Raw genomic sequence first — 11571 nt, 5'->3', positions numbered from 1 at the left:
GAAGAAGGTAAACATTACACCTGCTGAACAGCAGCATGTTAGAACTGTGAGCATGTTAGCATGCTAATGTTAGCATTTAGCTCATAGCACTGCTGACCCTGCCTGACAGAGCTACTAGCGTGGCAGTAGACTATAGTTTTGCATGTTGAGGCCTGATAGCAGTATACTACCATGAATATACCTCAGTGGATTACTAAGTGCCTTAAATTACAAAATACACAGAAAAGGGGAAACGCTGCACATCCATCTGCAGCATCTAAAGTGATGTAGCAAAAGAAGAAAGAAAAAGAAAACCAGGAGATGTTCTAAAATGCTGCTTTAAAGCCACATTATCTATCTCACTTTAGCTTGAAGGATATCAGAGGCTCAGATCTTTGATAAGGAAGATATATGGAGTGTTTACCCCTCATTACTGAATTAGAGAAAATTGCAGCATATCTAAACATGCTGGATGCCTAAATATCCATACTCAACCAAGAAGAATTAGTAGACGTTCTGCAGAGGAAGAGATAGAACATGAATCAGAGATGGGGTTTCCTTCCAGCTGCCATACTAATTTCAAGACAGAAGGGGGCAGAATTAGGTCATTCATATAATTAAATAATCTCGATGCAGAGCCTCAAATGGCTTTTTCCCTGAGGTTCGATTCCACCCGGCTGTGTGCATGTGGTGATTGAGGTTCCAGCTCATTTGGGACACTGCTTGCAGACACACCTGCATATACACATGTGCTGCATGCGTTTGAGTGACAGATGTGTGAGAAGGAATTGAAAATGAGCTAGATGGGCTGTCAGATGCGGGCTGTTTCCATTCCCTGGTTCCCTATTTCTTCGTTTGGCTCGCTGACCTGTGGCCGCTGGTTTTATCTACTCTGTCTCTGTGGAGGACCACCAGATCTCATTTTAGATGTTGGCTGCTTTTAATGGGAGGCCAAGGAGCATGCTCAACGTGTCGTTTATAAAGCAGTGGGAGTCAATGGGAAAACCCATTTTATAGCAAGTGGGTCTTGATTCCTCTATCTCTTCCTCTCACACACCCAGCTTTATGCACTGCCACGGCGATCAGTCAATACGACTCTCATCCCTGTGCCAGCATCCTGTTTCCTGTTTCTCTGCCATGTTTAAAACTGAGACTAAAGAAAACTATTCTGGAGACTTTAAAACATACTCTGACTCATCATGAGCCGAGTATGGACCAACTTTGATCGCAAGACAAATCAATCAATGTGACAAGTTTGCTCATTGTGATTTTTTTCAAATTGAATAAAACTCAAGCAAATTTTCCAACAGGTGATTTGCACTGCAAAATGTATCGCTTAACAACTGTAGTATGTCGTTCTAAAGTTCTTACCTGTTTATGCGTATATGTCTGAATAAGCATAGGTGCAGGAACAAGATGGGGACATATTTGCTGCAATTTAAGGAGAAACTGGTGTCTGATTATGGAGATAAATTCAAAAGGGTGGAGAGCAGTGGAGGACAGACCTGCCCACGCTCAGTTCAACGCAACCCAATTTGCCATCTCTTTTCCTCCGTATATCATCCTAATTGTTGAATCAGCCCACAGCTACACACACACATCCCCTCCTCCTTTTCGGTTTGCATTGCCTCATTTCAACTGAAGGACTGCCACAGTTTTTAGCAGATACTCTGAGCCTGACCATGATGTGGCATCCGCCTGCAGGATCTGTTTTATCATAATGTTCCCTGGGAGCCATGATGGAGTTGCAGACGCCTGGAATGGTTCTGCTGCTGATGCGGTGGCGGATCAAAAGAAAATCTTCTCTTGTGTGAGTCCCAGTCAGGACTTCTTCATCTGGGCAACACCGTGAGCCAGCTCTGCGAGCCGTGCACCCTGAACTTGGCTCAGGACAGACGGCTCAACCTGAAATGGGATTATGAAGCATCTTTCTACCTCGTTGCTTGTAAAGATGAAAGATTCAGCACCCATTATGTTTAAGTGTGAAATTTTAATTTCATGCCCAAAAGAGCGCAGAATCAGAGGATGGGATAAAATTAGCTTTTAATTAATCAATGTTATCTTTTATTCGTGTACTTAGCGAGCACATAACAAATGTCAAATATTTATGCTAGCCTGAAAGCAACCATTCTTGATGAAAAAAAAACAAAACAAAACAGGAACACATAGTGCTTATACATATTTGTAATATTTTGCAATCAACTGCAGCAATTACAATGTTTTAAGGCCAACACTGCAATACAGTGGATTACATCTGCTGCATCCAGGGCACTGTGTGGTCTTTTCCCATTTCAGGAGTAAATCTCTGGTGAAAGTACCCTGCAGGGACTTTGATTAAAATAAATGAGAAAATCCATTTGTGATGGCACTCCAGCACCCCCCCACCCCCCCCCCCTCCCCCATCTGAGTCAGCATCTTAATGGATGGTGAGACACAACGGTGTGCTTTCTCTTGTGCATTACAGCATGCACGCTCCATTATTCTCTCTAGCCTATTTTTTCTTTACCAAGTATGCGTTTTTGTTTTTCCGAGGTGGAGAAAGGGAACCAATTCAGAAACAAATGACTCAGACCTTCTCCGATAAAGCTGATCAATGCGAAGAGGATAATAAGCCACGTTCCCTCATTAATCAGTCAGAGAAACAATAAAGCACATTTCAGAACAAACGACTGGTCTACCCATTAGTCAAGATCTCGTTTAGGATGATAATCATTTTGAGACCTAATATGAAGGCAGTTTTTCTCTTCACTGATTTTTCAAATTGCCATCAGATCCTGCCATAAGAAAAGACACAGGACCAACATTTGCAATTAAACAGTGAATTTATTTCCAGATGAAAACCTATGTTTTTGGTGGTGTGGGATGAACAGCTATTGATAGCCATTGTGACACATTCTGGGGCCTCCACATTGAAATCAAAGCTTTCTGGATGCCTGCCTTGTTTTCTCACCACCTGCTCCTCAGCTCCTAGCAGTGCATATTAAATAGTTCTACTATTCCCTCCATTACTCAATGTCGTCTTTTTAGATGTGTTGTGCGATGAGGCCCAATACATGGCTTGAAATACAGAGACAAGGCATTTTGGAGAGTACAAACTGATGGTAAAGTGTAACCTGACAGAGGGCAGCAAAGATCCACATGTCTGCACCGATTGATGATGATGATGATGAGCATGTCCTTACATTAGCCAAACATGTTCCTTGAGTTATGGAAGGAGCTGCTCCACGATACAAGTACAGAACCATGATGCAAGTTTTATTCACCTTGTGTTAGCCTGACAAAAAATATCATATATCCAAATATATGAACAGCCAATTTACCAACAGCCACTTAATACAACGACAATGGTCCTTAAAAGCATGTTGTACATATATTTGAACCTCCCATATTACCATATTCACAATGCTGATGAAGACAAAAGTAAACATTGCAATATAGGCATGTGTTGTTGTTGTTGTTGTTGTTGTTGTTAGTTGTACTGATTTATTGTCATTTACAAAGATACAAAAGCGAGAACTGTTGAATCAGTTTGTTCATCTTAGCTAAATCATTTCCATGATCCATCTGTTTGTGTATATTAATGACTCAAGATGTCACACCAATCTTTTGATGCAACTACGCCTACCGGAAAAACAAAAACTGAGAATGAAGAAGCAAGGGAGCATGCAAGTTCGTGTGCATTTCATCATCAAGTTTAAATATACATATTCTTTTGTGAGTCACTGTCAGTTGTGGGCCAGAAGATAAATATGACACACGCTGAGGTGTTTCCTGGGTCTCAAGTGTTATATGATTCTGCCGGGTGAGTCATTATGTCGTCAACATGGAAAAGCAGCATCAGTCTCCTCGTCCTCCCACTCTGTCTCTGGGAATGATGCGAAGCTCTGAGCCATGTTTAAGAAACACGTTTCCTGCAACACAGGACAAAGCACCATGTAAAGATCACAGTTATTAATCTGTGTTCTTTAAAAAGGGGTTTTACTGTCGAGTAGTTGGGCAGTTACACAAACATTTGGATTAAATGTAACGGTGTCACGACATGCTCAGAGGTGTCTAAACTGAAGGATTAAAATTATTTCCTTGCGTCGTATTTTCGGCACATTTGTCCCTCAGCGGTGGCCGCTAATGAGACATCAGGTGGATTTAAGCGAGAACACACACGGCGAGCTCATTTGAATAATTTATAATACTGCACGATGAAAACGACGGACAGCAAATTAATTTGTTTATTCAACCATCAATCATCAGATCATATAACTCATTATGCCACAGGAAATGTATGTTATTGGCCTCATAAAGACGGGTTAAGAAAAAGAGGTTGTAAAATTACACAAGATCAGTTTCCACCGTGTGCTCAATCCGATGAACAAGAGGCAGAGTGGCTGCAGCGGGTGAAAAGGGCAACCTGACGGAGGTGTCTGAACTGAGGCTATTCTTGGCAGCACACAGCTTGAATGTTGTGAATGGCCACCACTCTTTCCTTTCTTTGCAGAAAAAAGCCAATGCTGCTTTCGGTGAAAGCGGGCATTAACTTCTCCTGCTCTATGCAGAAAACCCAGTCATCCATTACCCGGCAACACAGTCAGTATGAACCTCAGGGAAACACAGAGAGAGGCTGACACGGAGGAACAGTGATTCACCGGGGCCTGGCAATAATGTGGGAATCTTAAGTCATGTGAATTCTGACTAAACAGCTTCTAGTTCGCCTTCCGGGAAGAGGTCATTTTAAAATTGAATTTAACATTAAATACTGCCTCTTGACGCACTGCATCTATATTCATGAATCAGTAAACACAATGAAGCCGGCTCCAACACAGGCATGTCAGGGAAAATAAGGGCTATTTCAGTGACTCAAGCTTATTAGCGCCAGTATAAATGTGGCTGGATGTTGCATTATGGTGCAATCTTACATCACCCTTGGGTTTGGGACAGATTGGTTGACGTTACTCTACAAATAAATATTTTAAAAACTTCCTTGTGAGCACAGGATCGTGTGCCTGAACTCCCCGGCTCTACTAAAAAAACATCAACAAGGCGATAAGTGTTTTTGGCCTTTTTTTCCAAAATATTTCTTCTGTATTCATCATAGATTTCTCTCCTTTACAATCTGAATCATTGACCACTGCTGGACATCTCTGACCGGTCTTTTACATAAGAACAGTTCAATTACACCCTTCAAATCAGATTTAAACAATCCAGATTATATTAGCTGGGACTGCTTGATCGCAGGTAGATTTGTTACATTACTTTAGGTTTTTCATATTAAGCCTTACTTTTCTCTGCCTTCTCTGTGCAACCACCCACATAAGTCGCTGCCGCTGAGGGCTTTATCAAATTAATCTGTCAGACTATTAACACAATGCCTCCAGCATTACCAAAGTGCATTATGAAACATGTTTTATTCAAGTTCCGCTTTGAAGAAAGCACATTGACAAGTGACAACGAGCTTAAAAAAAAAAAAAAGCCCCAAGGTTGAGTATGTATCCATGCACCTTAATATGTTAGAATGAAATGAAAAGCCCCATGTAGAGCGGCTTTTGTCGAGGTATATAAATAAAGAAACAACTCACCTGCTGTCTGGGCAGGGTTGATTCCTATTCCATCTACAAGGCAACCACGAAAGAAAAAACAACACAATGTCAACCGAAAATATTGTCAAGCAAATAACATCAGCGCATAAATGAAATTTACAATATCCTCAGTTTATCCATAATGATATCAAAATAAATAAATCAGAGTGTGCCTCAGCAGCAGGGAATTCCATCTGGATGATAACAGAGCAGCCATTAATTCTGCACTGATAAAACATAAATTCATGTTTGACACGGCAGACACATCTCAGACATTTGAACACAAATCTCATTACATCTTATTTGGCAACGGTCATTATTCCCACAGCACCCTAAACACATCATGAGAAAGTACATCAGGCAGACTTCCTCGACACTGTCCGTACAGAGCAGAGGTAAACAAAAGCATAATCAGATTTGATGTGGCGCCGCATGGTTTTAATTGGGAGACAATGAATGAGCCAACAATTTGCCTTCTAACCGCCACAAAGACCATTTACTGTTATCCGTCGTGGTGAATACTAGAACTGTGGTCACAAGTGAGAATCCGGCTAATTCTTTCTTTCTTTTTTTTACTGGCTCGGGTTAATTTGGACACGCATCTGTTGGATAGTTGTAACAATAAAACCTTTTCCCTCCAAGTTCAAACTGCTTGAATTTCGTTGTAATTTTCAGCCTCGGTACATCACGTTGTAAGTGAAGCTAACTCGTCTCTCATGGGAAGATAAAATGTGTCAATCAGGTGTCAATGTGTGTTAGTTCGGGTCTCGGGGATGAGATACTGCAATTGCTGCTGGTAGATGAACACAGGTCATAGATCACTTAATGCCTCTTAAACAGAAGTAATAGCAGAGACAGAGCACTGCTCGTACTCTCGTGGATTGATGACCAAAATTGCTGCACGCTCTGGGAGTTTAAAGTGAATAAAACACCGCAATTTTCTCCTTTGAAACATCAGGACGGAGACTCAAAGTACATCGATACATTTGCCGTAAATTCCAGACGGTGCTCGTGTAATGTTACGGATGATACCTCCTATCCTCTCCGTGAGGCTGCATTTTATTTGGATTTGGCAGGTAACACGTGTTTCACACATTCTGGGAATGTTCAGAAAATTATTTTCAGTTTTAATACTGTACAAACATGCAAAAAGGAAGCTCATTATAACATTATTCCACGGCCTTGTTCAATACTCGACTCTGATTGGTCAATTAACGCATTCTCCGACCTTTTATTAGTATTTAATAACAAGTCGCTGCTAAGAATAACCGACTATGACGAAGTTCTGAATCAGTACGCAGCAAGAGGACGGTTCTATTTTTAGCACAAGTAATATAACCAATAAATCAATATTTAGTGTAACATTTTAGATTTTTAGTGAGTAGGCATGTCAGCGGGATAATGTACAGCGAGCGGGTCATGATAGCAAAATGAACTCCGACAGGAAGAGGACGACCGATTTGACGGTATTTCATTCACCAGCATCACACTGCCGTTAGAAGATTTATTTTGTTTCTCACAGCTTGTAGTTGAAGTTTTAAAACTCAGCTGAGTTTTCAAACATATCTGTAAGGAATGAGAAGAGAGTCCCTAATAACTGTCAAGCTGGTAAACATGTCCCTCTTGCTGAAGAGACTTTCCCCCTAAACTCACCATTTGTTATGATTGCACTGGTTGCTGATGGCACTTTGAACTGTAAAAGAGAAAATCTCCATTAGTGAAATTCACAACATTGACATTTAAGAGATTTCAGCAGCACTAAAGCATTTTGGTTGAATAAACAGAGACATGTTGCAACCCAATTCCGCTTGGCCCAAAGACACGGTGTGAATAAATCATCAAGAAGAAAAGGCTTTTTTTCAGCGCAGTCAGCGCACTGAGATACACCGACTTCGTCGGGTGACAACTTCAGAATTGGAGACGAATTTGGAACAAACAAACTTGGTGTAACAAGCAGAAAGAAAATGCTGTGTATAGTGCATTTGGTTTTCAGTCTTTTGCCAACTTTTATGCTTGACAGACACACAAATTCAGGCCTGCACATACAGTACACACGCACACACACACACACACACAGTTTAGCCTAGGGGGAAAGATAGCCACGCTTGAATTTCTGGAAGAAAATCACACAGCATGGTCACAATTCATGTCCTACTTCAGTATTGGACAGAGGACGGTGTGGGCGGCTGAGATTTGCAGTGAGGAGGATAGAGCAGTCTGTCACCGGGGAGATAAGGTTAGAGAAACTACCGGCCAGGTAGCACATGCAGTACACATGAAACATGAAACACACTCAGGAAGGCACTTTCATGGAGCATAAAATCGGAGGATAAAATATGGTTTGAATCCCCGACTGTTGGGTAATTATTAAATACGATCATTTACGTTTCCAGTGATGTCTTTGCTTTGTTGATGTCTCTGTCCAACACATGATCAATGAAGGCAAAGCTGAAAATACACCCTTGCTAATTACAGGTGTAATAGAAGCAAATAAACAGCTGTAGAAGCAGCACATGAGCAGCAGCTCCAGTGCTCCGTCAGTATGCCGTCAGCCAGACAGTGTGAAATTGAAGAAGATAGCCTAAAAAGAGGCTGTGGGTCTCGGTTATGTGTGTAAGGAGTGTGTGTGTGTGTGTGTGGGTGGGTGACCCATGGGAAATTACATGGCCTGTATAGACCGCTGTACTGACGTACACATAAGCTAATCTGTTCTACCAGACAGTCGGGCGGTTGAAACTTACTAAGACGTTTAGTTTAGTAAATGTTATGAATAATTGCTGATACTGGATTGGACTAATACGTCAACTTTGTTTGCCATTTAGAAATTAAAGCCTGTAAACAAAACAGGTAATCGTTTATCTGCTAATATTGGTTTCTCACATTATAATAGACATTATCTAACGTTCTTAATCCATATACTGGATGTGCATGTAAATAACATGAGTTTGTAGAATATATTAACAAATCCTCCTGTGTATTTATAAGAGGAGAACATACTTCTATATTTAGAGGTTGCCCACTAGTACTCATGATTGTTTCCTTCTTTCTTTTTTTAACCTCTTATGCAATTTTATTTTTCCTGCCTTTTCCTTCTAAGATTTCACCGTTTAAGTTGATGCCGAGTGTTGTTGTGATTGTATGTTAAGTGTTTTTTTTATCGGCAAATAAATATTAGCATATAATTAGCATATATACCACATCTCCATATAAATCTATTGGACACTAAGGCTAAATGAAAGTTGTGCAGTGCATTCCCACATGAAAGCAATATCATAGAGTACTGTTAGTTTGTATACTGGATCCAGTGCACGTATCACTCCCTGTTGATGACATATTAATAAAATAGCACAAGCTTACCTCCTCAGCTGCAAACTTCAACACTGCTGTGAATGGTGTGCTTTCGGGGACACTTAGTCTGTAAAAAAATAAACAACGCATTAAACAGGATTTTAAAAACACCATAAAACCCAGCCTTTACTTTACACCCCATTGTTTTACTTTTTAATTATTAAAACACGAGTACCACAGGATTAAACATCATCTCTTCAACGGTTGACCGGAGCTTCCATCGACAAGTGCTTGGACTGCTTTAGTGCTGTGGAGTGAGTCACTTAAACCATTTATTTTGACCTCCACGGACCTCAACATTTCCTAACAGGGCTCAATTTAGTGTAACATTAACTTCTGTCAGAGTCATTTGTGTCAGAGGATATAAAACCATTTAAGCCGTATAAATAGTCACAATACAAAACAGAAATCAGACATATTTTCTGAGATGTTGGGTAAAAAAGAAAACAAAAGACTTGCAAGCTTAGAGATGCAGTCGCCAACTAAGGAAGTACAGAAGGAGCTGAGGTTGTGGAATGAATGAATCGACATATTCAGTACAGCAGCAAGTAGCCGAGAGACGAGCAAACTGTAAGCAGACTTCAGCATTATGGTGGAGAGTTAAAGACCACCATGTTGCCTCATATTTAACAAATTCAAGAGATCCAAAATATGAAAATTACAACATAATGAAAAATAACGAGGACTTAAAAACCTATTGCTGACATTTAGCATCATATAATTTGTGTTTTTGTGCTTTAGAACAGAAAATGTGGAAAATAAATCATACCTTTCTAAAGTAGTATAGCAGCTATGACAGAGCTGTACACGGCATTTAATACTAATTCCTCCCGAATCTCTCTCTCTCTCACACACACACACACACACACACACACACACACACACACACACTAAATGGGAACAGAATTCAAGCTATCAAAATGTAATTGTAATGTTGTTGACAAGTGCAGAGTTTGACTTTAAAAAAGGCATTTATCAAATGAATCTACTGGATGGTAAAGATTTTCTGTGTGCCACTTAAATCTGATTTTAAGACACTTATGTACAGAGAGCATGAACACAATTCTGTGACGTCACAAACTGGAAGCATTACACAAGTGTGATGTGGAAACCTGAAGCCTCCAGTACACACATGCACTGAGAGTTGACTATACAGTGAGGTCAGAGACATTTTGTGTCCAGGGCTAAAATGTTTGAAATTTATAATATTTTCCGCATATTTATAGATTCAGGATTTGTCAATGACTCCTGTCTGTCATCTCACAGAATAATGAGCTCAGTGACACTGTGTTTTTATATTAATGAAGACCACTGCAAGACCAGATGTTTAACGCTGCTTGTCCATTTCATTCAGAATAGAACTAAAACATTCTATAATGTTAGCCATAATAACTTCACTATATATAACATGTGTAAAACGGAAGTTAACGGAGCTGTTGGAGTATATGTGTATTCAGTCTCAGCATGTGAATCACAGTTGTACACAACATATGTTGTCTCTATGACCGCGTTCTGTGTAACCAGCGTTAAACACACCAGCAAAGGTTTCCACGACAGCTTGAAATACCGATATCTGCTGCAGCGGTGAGATTAAATGTAAAATAAAAAGCTAAAGACTGAAAAGCAACCGACTGTACCCTTAAAGCTGTACTCACACTTTGTATGGAAGCCGGGGGTCCGACGTCAGAGTGATTTTAAACGTTACTTTAGACCTAATTCAGAGGATAAAGACACCGTTATTAGCACCGCCATGTTGGCTAACGAATATGAAATGTATTCAGAGAAAATTACACACAAAAAAGGGCAGAAACTCACATCTTTTGGGCGAGGCGACTCCGTTTTCAATCTGTTTACACACACCCGGAAGTCGGAAGGACCCTTACATACACGTCATCCATTTAGTTCTATTTTTTGACACGTATCTGAGTATTTGTAGTCTTTTCGAGAGTATCGCAGTATTTTTCAATACGGCGACATTTGTTCTAGATTCTGCACTAATTATAAAATACATGTATGATATTATTCGTCGTATTTACTGTCAGGCATTTATATCAAACTACTAACGTTTCACCGTAATTGACAACAGAAGACGCACTGACATTTTCTTGGGCGCATTAATGTTAATGGAGAGTGTATACATGGCACCTCTCTCAAGTAAACTTAATATAACATTTAAAAAAAAAAGGAAGGGAGGTATTAATTTTTCAAACGGTGTGCATTCCTACAAACTGCATGTGCTGTCCACGTACACCGACGTGTGCAAATGTGTTTGCTGATTTGAAACTTGCTGTAGACCATCAATCAATGTGTTGAATGGAGGAAGAGGTTTAGTGCGTTTCAACCGCCTCACAAGCAGACCGGGTAGGTGCTCTCATTATAAGGCAGTGTTGTATCGGGAGAGCCTTCAGAGATTTGGTTCAAAGTATTTTGGAGCAAACGGATTTAAGGCAGCTAAATTGACGAGACTAACATAACAACTTCAAGTGCGACAGCGTCAAACAGTATATAGAGGCATTCTCTTAAATAACCTTCCCTAATTAGTATCTAATTCAACACAGGCTGGACAAATAGGGAGGGGACAATAAGGTGCATGTAGGCAGGTTCACAATTATAGAATGATAAAAAAGAGAAAAGAAAATATATAAATATCTATTTATGTCATTGCATCAGTAAC

The 11571-nt window shown here is 40.1% G+C and overlaps 1 protein-coding gene across 1 annotated transcript; it reads right to left on the bottom strand.

Annotated features, from left to right (window-relative positions):
* Positions 1 to 3213: 3213 nt before the first annotated feature.
* ufm1 (ubiquitin-fold modifier 1) lies at positions 3214 to 10764 on the bottom strand. The gene is made up of 6 exons (XM_079172385.1): positions 10713 to 10764; positions 10553 to 10609; positions 8907 to 8964; positions 7203 to 7242; positions 5550 to 5582; positions 3214 to 3890 (listed from the first exon to the last, which is right to left on the bottom strand). Coding segments are annotated over exons 1-6 (264 nt in total). The 5' UTR covers positions 10715 to 10764; the 3' UTR covers positions 3214 to 3816.
* Between the last annotated feature and the right edge of the window lie 807 nt (positions 10765 to 11571).

This window comes from Pholis gunnellus, assembly GCF_910591455.1.
Source record: "Pholis gunnellus genome assembly, chromosome: 13".
Taxonomy (NCBI): domain Eukaryota; kingdom Metazoa; phylum Chordata; class Actinopteri; order Perciformes; family Pholidae; genus Pholis; species Pholis gunnellus.
Note: the sequence above shows the minus strand (reverse complement) of the source record. Positions and strands in the feature narration are given on the sequence as shown.